Genomic DNA, 13,964 nt, shown 5'->3' on the forward strand with positions numbered 1-13,964 from the left:
ATGGAATGAGACACACATTAGCTTCCAGACCATAAAAATGACTATGCAAAAAAAGCAAGTTAAAATAAATATTCAGTGAAGGAAAACATATTTTACAGCACATAGACATTATGAAGAGGTTTGATTTTCCTCTTACAACTGACAAACTTAAGAGTAACAGACATTTCCCAGTGGCTCAGAAAACAAATTTAAGTGACTCTAGAATGAAGGAAAGCATACAGGTTTGGTTTTTTTTAAAAAGAAGCTTTATTAAAAATCTGTAGGTTTAAGAAAATATCCCAAAACTGTCAAAGTAGTATGAAAAATGCTGTCATCTGATTCACAGTCACCAGTTTTCTCCAACAAACATAGCATACAAAAATTGATATAAACCATGGCAATGCTTTTTGGCGACACAAGTCAGGTATTTGCAATTCCAGATTCCCTGCTGACAACTAAGATGCTGCTGGCAGGAGGATGACTGACTTCCACTGGTTTTGAAAACTGGAGGTTGGGATGGAAAGGTTATATATACATATACACATACTGTATTTTACCACATGCCCAGGTAACTCTGGTAACACAACATGTCCCAGCACAACACTAAAGTCTGTAAAACCTGGAGAGCCAAGGAATGTGTGTATGTGACACTAAGCTATTCTCTGCGCTCTGGTTCCCATTTGCTTTTACATCTCAAACCTAATAAAGGCCAATTGTTTTCCACTCTCATTTACAGAAACAGTGAAGTTGATGTGCTGCTGTGCTGTCATTTCAGACTCAGAACATGTCAAGTGAACTGCATGCAGCCACAGGATCTAAAACTGCAATGCAGTTAAAATATCATATAACTAAAGTGGGAGTTTTAGGAGATTGTACACTGAATTTCCTGTAAGTGACCTAACACCCTAAGCTCCCCCATGGAAAATATGGCATTTCTCATGCCATTCTGAGATAATTCATACAAGAAATGGAAGAAGGAAAGAACTGATACATGTTACACTTCTAAACTGAAGCAGAGACTGCTGCAAAAAAACCAAAAGGTCTGCAAGTACACCAGGGATTGAACCCAAAGCTGCCCTGCAACTTTTAACTGTGGGTAGTTTCCTGCAATGGCTGGAAGCTGAAACACAGACCATTGGTAGCAATATTCTCAAATCCTTTGAACTGCACAGGCCTGAGACTCCATAGCTCAGAGCTGCACTGAAGATGAGGCTTCAGTAGAAGTGTGAAGATTCCAAAGAAGCAGGATGAAACGTTTCTGTTAGAGTACCTGCTCAAGATATTGATACAATCTAAAAAAATCCCCAAACAACTTTATAATTTAACTGTTTTTATCAGATGCTTGAAGGGGATTTCTATTGAGCAATCCTCCTTTTGCCAACAGCAACTTGAAAGAAACTAGCACCATGTTAAAGAACTGCTCAGTGCATTTCATTCATTTTGCTGTTTCAACTTCAGTTGAAAAGCACAGAATTGAGAGTTATTCAAAGAAAACTACTCTGCAGGAGAGCAATTAGAAATCAGCAGTCTCTCATTAGCAGAGCAAACAGGATGGAAGATGCAGAAGTGATTTACAGTCATGTCCTTCCCCTTAGGAAAGGTTAACCCTAGATTAATCAGGGCTACCTGGAACATTTCTTAAAAGCCACCTGCTGGTAAAGAGGTTGCCTCACTCTCCTGCATTTATTGAGAACTTGATTTCTGAAACGCTGTAATGAAACAGTCAAAAATCTTCATTCCAAAGAAGGAAAACATTTCATGTACACTCTTAGGTGTGAACCTTCAGGCTAGGGAAACGTTTTTCTAGATTGTCAGCAAGTGTCTGATCAGCCTCACGCAGAACTTCAAGAAAACTCTCCACCTGGAAATAAAAAATGCACACAAGAAGAAAAAAAAAACAAAACTAACTTGCATGGAACACAATTATTCTACTGGCACAGGGGCTCTTTCTACTTCTGTACCTTCCAAATAAGAGCAGCCAGCAGCAGCCAATGCAATGAATAATGGAAAATGCCCCAGAGTAGCTACCTTCCTCCTAAATTCCTGCCCCACAATTCCATTTGGTCTAAATTTTGAAACAGTATCACTTTCCTCAAACCCTTACTTTCTAGTTTAAAAGAAACACAGAAACTTTTCTCACCCAGAGGAAAGCTCCCAATGAAAAATATTTTGAATAATTCTTCTAAAAAAATATACAGGACAAATTTTCAGCTAGGTTAAATTTTCAGATATCTATTCCCATCAGCACAGTTTAGCCCTGGCATCAGCTGATGATCTCAGCAAAGCCGTGGCTGAAGTGAGGCAGAACAGACAGAGGGGGTAAGACTGTCTGGCACTGGACTGTGTTTTAACTGTGCCTGAGCAATTCTGGCCTGTTTGTACATCAGATTTGGAATGGTCCTGCCACCCAAGGATCATTTTTTCAGCTGTGTCACAAACCTTGTCACATACTCACCGAAGCAAAATACAGAGGTAAGAGGTTCTGAAAAGCACAGGAACATGTCTGTTCATTCAGGTGTCCCTGGTGCAGTCCTTCTAAGGTATTCTCCTGGAAAATCAGAAATACAACCAGCATGTCATGAACAGTTGTTGAAAGAACAAACTCAAAACTGCACAGCATCTACAGAATGTGCTTTGTTCTTATAAATGGGTAAAACAACCGGAATTTACACTGACTTTCATTCAAAAGAAAGGGCAACATATATCTACAGAATTTATTGTACAGAATCTTGGCACACACCTCAGGAAACCTGTGTTCCTCCCATCTCCCACACATGTTGCTACTTCTGGTTGATTCTCTAATGAATTCCCAGTAGCAACTGCACTTGCACAGAAAAACATCCACATTAATAGTAAATACTTTTTTCTTACCTACTCTGCAGAAATCCCTACTATAATTTTGTTTATTCTTACCTTGGTTAGTTCTTGAAGCATATTGGAAAGTAATTCACAGCAAATATCCTTCAAAATTTTTAAATGGAAATCTTCCTCATTTACATCAGCCCTTCCAGTCTCCTCTTCCTTGGACTCCTTGGAGTTATCAACAGCTCTCTTCCCACAGCCCTCCATGTATTGTAAAATACGAATCAAGCTCCCAATCAGTGGCATATCTTAATACAAAGTAACAAGAACACTGAACTTTAACATTGAAAATTCTCGTCCAACCTTTCAAGGCATTAGAATTTTGAAACATCACATCAGATTTTACACAAAATCAATAGAAATGCATATTCTGACAGTGTTGTGTTTTGTTACTCAAAGACAGTTTTAAAGAAGCAAGTGGAAATGTAGTAGAAAACCCAAAAAATTTTTCCTGCAAGCTGACCTGTACCAATAAAAACTATATACCACTGTAAAGAGCATGAGAAGGAAACAGTCTTTAGTAGTACCCAGTGAGGGCAGTATGTTAAATTTGCATCCAGATAATCCTATCTGACAACCAAACTGCACAGCATCTTTCTGCTGCAGGTGACCCTGACTCACATTCTCAAGACAGGCTTTTAATTCTAAAGACTTGTCCATGGGTTGAAAAGAAATAATAGAGGGATTTAAGTAAGTGCAGAATCTCCCTCTACTAAAAAAAAATAAAATTATTACATAAAAATATATGTAGTATATATTATGTATAAAATAATAATGTAATCAGGTATTACTATATTTTTCCAAAAATAAATTCTGCAATTTTCACTTATTTACCCAATGGAGAAGACTGAGCAGAATCTGTAGATTCTGGTAACTCCTCAGACTTTACAGCCCACCCAGTAAGTGAACTTTGGGCTAGCAGTGATTTTGAGTAACCAGGGAAGAGTCTTACTGTATGCAACATCACTGAATTGAACCACCTTCCACACCCACATAAAGCCAATTGTGACTATTAACTTAAAAAAAAAAGAACAGAAAAAAGCATGACTTGCTTTTCCTCATCCTGGTGTATTCCTGCTCTGTCTGTGAAGCAAACATAGCAGACAGCACAGACAAAATAGAGGCCAGCACTGTCTTCTGCTCCTGCACAATGATGGGTGGATCATCTGGCTGGCAAAGCTCCTGGCAAACGAGGTCATAAAGCAAACTCCAAGTCTCTTTTCCTCCATCAGGAGCCTGCACTTGAGAAAGAAAGAAAGAGAACCCACCAACCCAACAAAATTAATCCAGGTACATGAATTCCTGTTCTCCCCAGTAAATACGTGGTGATCCAGAAGTTATGGCCTCTCTTGGTCCCCTCACACGTAGCAATTCCAGCTTCTTACCAATAGCCTGGATGCCCTCATCCACCGTGGTCAGGAGCTGCAGGATATGCATATAAACATCCAGTCCTTCTGGGTTATCTGATCTACACAGAACAAACATCAAAATGACAAATTAAAGTGCTGCTTACTGAACTTATATTCTGTATTTTGGTTACAGAGAAGCCCGGCAGCAATCACTGCCATTCCCTTTGCAAACAAACAGGTGACTCATTTCAAACCCTAAGTCCAGGAAAACAATTCCCAGTGATCTGTGAAGTTGTGCTGTTCCCACTAAAAGCAAGATGTTTGGACACAGGCCTCACAAGGTTATAAGTAATCTCCCCTTGAGCCATGAAACCAAAAAGAAATCTCCCATACCGGACTTGTTTGGATGCTTCAAGTATACAAGGCACAATCTTAAAGTATGGAAGTTCTTCAGGGGAATCATCTACAGATGGTCCCACAGAGCGACAAGTGCCATTTTTGATCCAGCTTAACATCAGCTCTTCATCCAGATCAAAGAGCTTGTCCACCACTTCACCCACTTTCACCAGCAATTCAACTGCACAACAGAGAATGATATTTTTAATTCAACAAGACTAAAAATGAAGAGCAAAAATTAGCTCACAAAATGCTGGTACATACAAGTATTTGGAGTAAATTCAGGACTGAAATAAATTCATTCTCTTTGTGACCTACTACTGGTTTCTGTTTAATTCCTTTATGTGGCATACACCAGGTAAAGAGTTTGATACACAGGGATTGTTGGAAAGCCCACTGACACCTTCTACTTTATCATGCCACATGTCAAGCAGTAACTTTATTCTGCAAAAAGACTCCATGTTCCTGAAAAGTCCTAACTTCTGCTTCTGAAGTAAAACTTTTCAAGATTTGTTCCTAGGCATGCAGTTTTATGCTAATCTTCCACCTGCCAACCTGCATTTTACTTAAACAGCTCTGTTACTTCAATTGGATGGAGCAGGATTTCTGATAATTTGCATTAAAAAAAAAATATTAAAAAATTGAAAAAGCTGCATTATTAGGATTCCTTGATAAATGAGAATTGTTGTTACAGCTGAGCTGGACGTTAAACATAAATGCTACACAAAATATTTCCATTTTTCATTCCATTTTCAGTGGTTTTCACTGAATTAATGCTATGAGAGATTTGTGTAGCACTGTCTGCATATTGAAAGCCTGAACAGTATTCAGCTGCCAGAGTCACTGAATTGTTCCTCCAGTTCACATTCCACAGATATGGTAGCTTTAAAAATAGAAAATCCATAACTGACTTGAAAAAAATAAATTAAATTAGGTCTTGTTTCGAGGTTCAAAATTTACATATGCATACCCCTGAATGAGGACTATATCCTTTTTTTTATTGTGGCAAATAACAATTCCTTCAGTTAATGTTCAGTTAACATTCTTTCAGGATTCCCCCCCAGAGCTTTCTTCTTTCCCTGAGAGTGCTTTTTTGGTTGGCTTTATATATATATATCTTTATAAACCTGCAAAGGCAGGGCAAGTTTGTTTTGTGTCCTCTAAACTTACAAGGTTTCCTTTATTTTAAACAGATCAACCCAACTGAAAATATTTGTCTTGGAAATTGCAAATTTCAGTCCTTATTTTTCTTCTGCAAACACCCACTAAATCCCAGATTGTTTTGGCAACTTACCATTTGTAGAGCTGGACATGATAAAGCAAACACAGTCGTACACAGAAGGATTTTCTCGGATCCTCTCCACCCAGATATTGGCCACCTCAGGCTGGGAGAGGCAAGTTAACAACAACCTAGGCAAGAATTCCCCATTTAACAAATTAGAAGTCAGTTCACTCCTTTTAGCTGCACAAGGGTCAATCCAAAATAATGACAGTGGAAACAGAAACAGGAATCTTACTCACAGCAAAGTGATTCCACAACAATGCAGAATCAATAGAAGGAAAGGATGAGAGGATAATAAAAATAATGAGTCTACTTGAGTTTTCTCCCCAGGCCTCAGAACACAGCAGAACTACACTAACGATGCATGAATTTCTGAGATGTCCTACCTGCTTGTTTCCAGAAGGGTTGGAGAGTCTGAATCACACAAACGTTGCAGTAACACTTGGCTTTAAGGAGAAAATGCAGGGGAAAAAAGTTAGTAAAATCCATCTTTATTTTTAAAAAAGGTATAAGAAGGTTAATTTCACAACTGCAGCCATGTTCTGAGATTAAAGCCAGCTTTTCCTAACTTTGCATGCACATCCAAGCGTCTCAAGACCACCAAACTTTGAAACTAACTTGACTGGTGATTAAAAATCCCCAAAATTAGTGGTCTGTGTCCTTTATTCCTTTTCTGAGCACTTCCCACACAAACACAGTCAGCCAAAAGTTATGAATGAAGATTAGGCTTGGCAGGCAAGCTTAGATCCTCCTCTAACATGAATTTCCTGACTGTGAGTCCAGACAAGCAGTACCTGTTCATGTACAAAGCACGCAGACACTTACCCAAGATTCTCATCTTTGCTAATGGACATGCAGATGTCCTGGAAACAGGCCATATTCCCTAATATTCCCACACAGATTTCCTGGAAAGTCAAAACACAGTATAATGAGACAACTGCAAGTCCACAATTTCACTTCCAGAACCATAAGATGTAAGAGAAGTTCAAAGATGTTTTCCACTTTGATTTCCAAGCTTGTATGACCCACTGATTATGTGAAAAAGATACAAATTTTTCTAGATTCCATACAGATTTTTCTGTACTATTAGACAAGCCTAAAATACACTCAGGTGCTATGCAGATATTTAGGTGTTAGGGTGTTCCATAAAAGCAAATGTATCTTGAAATCAGCTCTGCTTGCATATTCTTTGTATACTATATTCTTTGTGTACTTTTTTTATTCTAATTTGACAACCCTGTTGTTAAAGCAAAAAGGAGTCCTAAGACAAAAATATCACTACGTAAACATGACCCTCACTGATATTCACTTTCTCACAAAAGAAAGGGATCTTAATACAAGCTTCCAGCAAAGCCCATTTTCTGATTAAAGAGATCTAAAATAAAATAATGAACAAACCCCAAAGCAGTGCATCCCATTAGGATATTCATGCCAAGATTAAGAGGATGCACACTTTTGTAAAGGAGACCATGAGAGCTCTGCAGGTGACTGGTGCTAAAACAAAGTGAGTCATTAGTTTGCAGCAATTTAAAGTCAGAAATCAACCTTCTCCACTAAGGTTGCCTTCTTAATTATTAACATGTTATCATTACCTCTGCTAAATTACAGCAGGCAAAACACTACTTCATTAAAGTATCTGTGACAGCCAGTTTTCACTCTTGCAAATTTGGGCTGTACTTTCCAAAGACAAAGTACTAAACTTTCAAAGCTCTGTTTGTCTCTACTCATCTCCTGGAGTAAAGCATCTGCTACCTTCTCAGAAAGAGGATTTACATCAACACTGAATACCTTTGAAAATCCTGTCTTGAGTCCTGCAGTGCACTGTGTAGCACAAGCTGGAAATCAGTGACATCAAAACAAGTGTAAAATTAAAAAAAGTTAAACTATCGGTGCCTTAACAATTCCAAAGATTACTTTCTGTAATATTTTTGTTTTATTTTTCACTATCTTATTCTGATTTGTTTGGTAATAGATTAATTTCCCCAAGTGGAGTCTGTTTTGCCCATGACAAATCAGAGTGATTTCTCCCTGCCCTTATCTTGACCCATGAGCCTCTTGTTGTATTTGCTCTCCCCTGTCCAGCTGAGGAGGGGAGTGACAGAGCAGCTTTGGTGGGCATCTGACCTCCAGCCAGGGTCAAACCTGACCCCAAACACTTCTGTAGGTCTGACTAAACAAATTCATGACCATTTCTGTTCAGTAATCATAAAACAAGTCAAAAGGAAAAAAAGGCCAGACTTCTGGGTTTTATAACAGGTCTTACAGCTATGTTTGATAAACTCAGATCTTCGTCAGTGTATTTAGATGAGGATGTGTGAGCAGACATATTCCAGCTTCAGCATCACCAAAATTCTTACTGATTAGACCATGTCAAAAATAGAATGAAAAAGCATTTTAAAATTTGATTTTGCATTTTCTCCTGGTTCTCCCTATACATTACACATGCAATGGGAGAAGGGAGACAAATGTAAATGCATGTACAGAGCTATCTACTATTGCTCTTAACACAGGACAGCTTTTTGACACCCCACACTTACAGTTAGGCGAGGGCATTTGGACTTGGCAAAAACTCCCATGAATATATCAGGGGCATTGAACTCCTGAAGAAATAAAGCAACATCCTGTAGAGAAATGAATGGAGAAGTAAATGGACCTCTACAGTTTCCAAATGCAAAATCAAACGTGTTCTCATAGCACAAGGGCTGGATCAAAGAAATTACAAACTCACTACAAGAAATTTGTTACCTGCTAACACTTAATACAAATAATCTTTGTTTTTCAATGAGAGAAGGCCAGAAATAGGCATACTGGTGATTCAGTATGCCAGTGACTTGCTGTAGAACGAACCAAAAAGTCACATTTTCAAGAAAATGCAAATTCTTATCTCAACAGAAATAGACACTCAACCAGAATTCAGTAAATATCACGTTTTAGGGCATGACATCACCATGACATATAAAAAAGAAGCAAGTGAAGGGATTGCCATTAGCATTTGATCAAAACATAAAAAAGAGGAAATTTCCTCCTCATTTTACCACATTAAAACACAAGATTAGTTCTTTATTTGGGAGTTAAAGGCCCATGTTGCATGTTTATTTAAAAAATCTGAGCAACAAGGCAGGGAATAAAATAATACTACTTAAACAGATATAGATAGATATAGATATATTTTGAGAATTTGTTCCAGCATTTGAGAATGCTGAGAAAAATACCAAGAAGCTGTGTTACATTGCCACTGCAAGTCTGCAGCTAAACTTTGAAGGGCTGTTTAGCTATCAGAGAAAGTTATGCTTTCCAGAAGGACGCATGTCAATTGCTAGAGGAAAATGTTCCTGTTTCGCGATGGCATCAATATTATGTCCATAATCCAAATGCTGAAGACACAGACTGCGCACCCCAGTTAATTCCAGCTGCCGCCCTGCTCCTCTCCGAGCGCAGGCTCCACGGGGAGCCCGTTTGGTGCCGCCCCAGCCCAGCTGTCCTGCCTCACCCTGCCCAACACCCCCAGAACCAGCGCGCCGGCTGCTTCCCTGCCTTCTCCCACTGCCGGCACGATTCTGACGGGCCCCGAGGTGCCGCACGAGGCTCCTACCTCGTCCATCGACATGTCCCACACTTTGCAAATGTCATTCTCCATCTCCTCGTCCAGCTCCGTGCGGGGTCCCCCGGGGCTGGCGGCGGGATCCGGCTCCGCGGGGGCGATGACCTGGGACACAGCGGGCCGGGGGGAAAACGACCCGGCTGAACCCCCGGCACCACCCGGGAGCTGCTGGCTTCCCAGGTGTTTTCCCACTATATCCCCGCTGGGCCCCCGGATTTGTCCCCTGTGAGTCCCCGCTCTGTACCCGGCTTTATCCCCGCTGGTCCCCGGGTGTCCCCCCCCGGCCCTGGGAGCGATCGCGTCGCACCCACCCGGCGTTGACCGACACCGGGCCCGCCGCCCCCTCCTTCCCGCCGGCCGCGCACCTCGATGAGGCGGGTGAGGACGCTGAAGAGCCAGTGTTTGCTGTACACCGTGTTCCCCACCGCGTCCCCCTCCTCCTCCTCCGCATCGCTGCACGGCGGCGACGGGTTGCGGTCCATGGTGGCCCCACAGCCGTGCGGGGGCAGCGAGGCGGCGGCGCGGCCAGAGCGGCTCCCGCGGCTCCACAGCGCCGTCTGCCCGCCGGCGGCCCCTGCTGCACCGCTGGGGCGGCGCCGGGATCGCGCTGGGATCGCCCCGGGACCGTGACGGGATCGCGCTGGGATCGCACTGGGATCCTGCCGGGACCCACCCGCCCAGGGCCGCCCCTCCGCGGGGAGCGGCGCCCGCGCTCCGGAGCACCCGAGGGTCCCAAGGGGGACCTTTTGGCAGCCCCCGTGATACCCCGACACCGCCCCCGGCCCGCAGTCCCGCGCCCCGGGAGGATGGATGCTCGCAGGGAAAGGAACAATTCTCAGGAGGATTTCTTTATTCGGCTGTACAAAAGGAGGAGTGACAGGAGCGGCGTACAGCGCTAGTACTTGCTGGGCAGCCCCTTGGGCCGGTAGCGGTTCGGGTCCCCGCCGTTCCGGCCCCACGCGTTCGCCTCCTGGTCCGCCCGGGTGTCCTCGGCGCCTCTGCCGCCGAAGCTCTGCAAGCTCTCCCGGGCGTCGCTGTTGGGAAGGAGAAAAGGCCACCTGAACAGACTGCATCTAACTTAGCCTCGTGTCGGTTTCCTCACTCATTGAAACTGCTTCTCCGCAGAGCTTCTCAAGGTGAGATGCAAGCACACACTCGGCCTTTGTCTGAGAGCCCGCGCTGGAATCCATAACTGTTTTGTCAGAAAATGAACCAGCAATGAAAGAGAGTTCCTTATCAGAAATGCAGAGAGAACAATCTGCCTTCTCGGAAGGACAAAAAGAAAGGCTCGTGCTCATGTGGCACCATTCCTACAGAGACTCGCTGTCCAGATGGGAACTGCTTCCCCTCCCTACTGCTGCCCTTCCAGGTGCAAAGCTGAGTACAAGTCAAAAAGGACCTCACTCCAGCTGGACTGCCTGGATCCCTAATCACTCACTGCTAACAAGCCAACCACACTCCATTACCTGATCACTCTCGCTGCCCAAGCACCACCAGGTCCTCTACGGGCAGCATCGTAATTCCCACGGGCATGGAAATACTTGTCAGCACCTATGTAATTTGCCTCGCGCATGTCCAGATATGCTCTGAGCATATCCCGTGCCCCTGAAAAAAGCAGAGAAACAGAGATTATGTTAACTTGAAAGAGTCACACCAGAAATAGTTTGGTACCATTTCAGCCAGGAGCTGAAAGGCCCAAGGAGCAGCAACAGAGCGAGGCACTGCTCCTTATCAGCCTTTGCACAGGGCTGTGCCCACAGAAAGCACCTGTGGGGCTCATCAAGGCCCTCGTCCAGCACCAGAAACCAGAGGGATCTCTAAAGTGGAGCTGTGGATTTCCCAGCTCAGGGCTGCACCATTGACTGCTGGTAGCCTGTGCTTGGGGAGGGGGTTCCTGAGGGAAGGTAACAGCAGCTCACCTCCCGCTGCATCCCGGACAAATTGTCCAGCTCGGATTAGTCCTTGGACCATCCCTGGTCTGTCAGCACTTGCACACAGAACAGTGGAGAGCAACGCGATGCAGACCCAGAGCCTCATGGTTCCTGGCCAAGCCTGACAGCAAGCTGGGAGACAGTGAGAGAGATGAACAATTCTGGAGCACCTTTGAGAACCCACCACACCCCCAGGTGTGCCTGGGCTGCTGCCCCAGCACTGAAGGCTTGCCCAGGACCCCCTTCTCCCCCTGCAAGGAGTGGTGCCCTCTGTGCAACCACAAGCTCCACAACAAAAGCAAGTGCACATGTGAGCATTTTAGCACTCCCTACTGCTCCTGTCATGAGTAAGAAAAAACCCCACATGCTAAAGCATTGGTCCTGTTCCCAAATACCAGCTGCAAAACACTGCACACAGCTCACAATTCAGAATATCACTCACCACTGCAGAACGGCAAAGCCAAAGGAGATGGAGATTGTCTCGTGGGCTCTCAGACTCAGAGAGGGTATTTATAAACAATTCAAATCTCTCAAAAGAGGAAACTGGAAAGGATACCCATGGTTGGGAAATCCCCACCAGCATTACCAACACAAATCGTTACTGGAAACCTGTCCTTGTCCTTATTGAAAGTTCATAGCTCCTGTTACACAATTTTTTAGAGAGTATATGGCACTTCTTCAGCTGGCCTTAGGACTATTTGTTCCTCTTACCAACCAGGCTGACAAACTGCCTTGAAGACTAAAGAGTTCCATGTGCTTGAAGGGCTACTGTTGTCTTAAGGGTGACACTTTTGTTTGTATCTTGGACTGAAGAGAGCTCAGAGGGGAAGGTGCCTGGCTACCTGCACACTGAAACCTTGTGTCTGTGCACAGGGAGCAATGAGCTGTGTTAACCAGAAGGGCTGCAGGAGCTGGTAAGGGAAACTCCCATGCGTGCCGGGATTGCCAGGTGAATCCCAGAATTAATGAAATGGAAAATGTGAAGTACTGCTCTTAACTCCGTTGCAAAGCAAACCACATACACCTACATCCCTGCTGACAATGCTCTAAGATAGCACCAACACACAGACCTTCAAGAGGCTCTGAATGACTCATTTTGCCTAAGGGGAAATTCAGATCCATACAGCCACAATTCGGCTAGATTTTAAATCAGCTGTCTGGCCCTATTGGCACGGTTCACCATTTAAGTACCCACTGTGCTCCCCCTGCTTAAGCCTTCTCGCCTCCCTCAATTAACAACTTGACATAACCCTTTCCCCTGCAGAAAACTCCAGGGTTGAGTGCAGTTGCACTGGAGAGTGAGTGTGCAGGAAGTGTCCCCACTGTATGGCCTTGCACATGATTTAGCAGGAGAGCACTTTACATTCCCCTCAGAAGAGTTAAGGGTAGCTGAACCACTCACAACTCTGCTGCTGTAAACAATTTGCTCTTGGAGCTGCAGGGCAGAAGCATGAGTTGAAAGAAGTGCAATAAAAGTAAAAAAGTGTTCACGGTAACTTCCTCTGGAGTTACTGGGCTACAGTCAAAAAAATTAGCTTAAGAGGAGGGGAGACATTTTCCATAGGCAGACCTGAAGCAAAAGATACTCTGTAGCATGATGTATCTCAGACTGGAATAATTTGCAACAGGAACTTAAACCCTTACGCAATGGACAAGGAAACCTTGCAAAAAGCAGGGAGGGGACAGATTTTTGTTCCCTGGCTCTCCTGGAGCCGGTACTCAACAGTGTACCAGCTCAGCTATTGCAGGGACTGGACTGCTGTGTTTTGCTGCAACTCAGTTCACATTCTCACCACCTACGTCCTCGCAGCACTTCAGACAGTTCAAGTGCCTTCTCTGCTGGCTGCAGGTAGCCCTGTCACTTTTTTGGTTTTTAAAAGACAAGGAAAATGATTCCTTTAAGTTGGTGTACAGGCATGTGGCACTTTGCCCAGGGACTTAAAGCATTGCCTTCAAAACTGACCTAAGGAATTTTTTCTCTACAAGAGATCACACCCTTAGGACCATAGAGGACATTTTGAACCTTACGCTGTTTCACATGCTCTCCGAAACAACATTTCCACAAAACATGAGGACAATTGCAAGAAGGCAGGTGCTGGAGGGATTCTTTAGAACATCTCAGAGTACATCCCCTGGTGTGTAGCAAGGGGGACAGCAGCAGTGACAACAGTGCTGGAGCTCCCCATGGAACTGGGATAAAGCTGCAGCTTGGGGCTCCAGGGAGCAGCCTGAGCCCTGCTTTCCCATATCCTCTTGTCCTGCACTCCAGGTCATGACCTCTGGCTCACAGAAATGAGCTGCAGCCAACTGTGGCTTTCGCAAGAGAAAGAGGCAAAGCTGCCTGGAAGTGTGGAGGAGGGTTTGATCAGTATTTCTTCCTAGCAATAAATGCTGGCAGCATGTGTACACTGGGAAACACAACACACTGAGAAGGGCCTGGAGACCATTTCTTGGTTTGTACATTCTGATGCAGTTAAGATAAAAAGCAACCCCATAGTGGTTGCCCTTTAACTGTAAATATCTATGAATGCAAGCTATGTTACACAAACACTCCATAGTTTTGC

At 43.8% G+C, this 13,964-nt stretch overlaps 2 protein-coding genes across 2 annotated transcripts; both read right to left on the reverse strand.

Annotated features, from left to right (window-relative positions):
- Positions 1–235: 235 nt before the first annotated feature.
- Positions 236–9,973, reverse strand: SAAL1 (serum amyloid A like 1). Its single transcript, XM_005522313.3, has 12 exons — positions 9,835–9,973; positions 9,461–9,574; positions 8,406–8,489; positions 6,694–6,773; positions 6,255–6,314; positions 5,881–5,996; positions 4,584–4,767; positions 4,227–4,309; positions 3,894–4,082; positions 2,893–3,089; positions 2,435–2,527; positions 236–1,840 (listed from the first exon to the last, which is right to left on the reverse strand). The coding sequence occupies exons 1-12, from the start codon at positions 9,949–9,951 to the stop codon at positions 1,748–1,750; spliced, it is 1,410 nt and encodes a 469-aa protein (XP_005522370.1). The 5' UTR covers positions 9,952–9,973; the 3' UTR covers positions 236–1,747.
- Positions 9,974–10,301: 328 nt separating this feature from the next.
- On the reverse strand, positions 10,302–11,963 carry LOC102106985 (serum amyloid A protein-like). The gene is made up of 4 exons (XM_005522315.3): positions 11,843–11,963; positions 11,389–11,532; positions 10,936–11,074; positions 10,302–10,503 (listed from the first exon to the last, which is right to left on the reverse strand). The coding sequence occupies exons 2-4, from the start codon at positions 11,504–11,506 to the stop codon at positions 10,365–10,367; spliced, it is 396 nt and encodes a 131-aa protein (XP_005522372.1). The 5' UTR covers positions 11,507–11,532; positions 11,843–11,963; the 3' UTR covers positions 10,302–10,364.
- Between the last annotated feature and the right edge of the window lie 2,001 nt (positions 11,964–13,964).

Source organism: Pseudopodoces humilis, chromosome 7 (assembly GCF_049639895.1).
Source record: "Pseudopodoces humilis isolate 2021_Gansu_Grassland_sample_001 chromosome 7, ASM4963989v1, whole genome shotgun sequence".
In the NCBI taxonomy this organism is placed as follows: Eukaryota; Metazoa; Chordata; class Aves; order Passeriformes; family Paridae; genus Pseudopodoces; species Pseudopodoces humilis.

Bases quoted from the DNA above. Each gene is read 5' to 3' on its own strand.
- SAAL1 (XM_005522313.3), bottom strand. From the start codon at position 9,951: ATGGACCGCAACCCGTCGCCGCCGTGCAGCGATGCGGAGGAGGAGGAG. The intron at 9,575-9,834 runs GTGCGCGGCCGG...GCTGTGTCCCAG, and splicing joins TCCTCACCCGCCTCATCGAG to GTCATCGCCCCCGCGGAGCC. The intron at 1,841-2,434 runs GTGAGTATGTGA...TTTTATTTCCAG, and splicing joins TACCTCTGTATTTTGCTTCG to GTGGAGAGTTTTCTTGAAGT.
- LOC102106985 (XM_005522315.3), bottom strand. From the start codon at position 11,506: ATGAGGCTCTGGGTCTGCATCGCGTTGCTCTCCACTGTTCTGTGTGCA. The intron at 11,075-11,388 runs GTGAGCTGCTGT...TGCTTTTTTCAG, and splicing joins TGTCCGGGATGCAGCGGGAG to GGGCACGGGATATGCTCAGA. The intron at 10,504-10,935 runs GTAATGGAGTGT...CCTTCCCAACAG, and splicing joins TGGGCAGCGAGAGTGATCAG to CGACGCCCGGGAGAGCTTGC.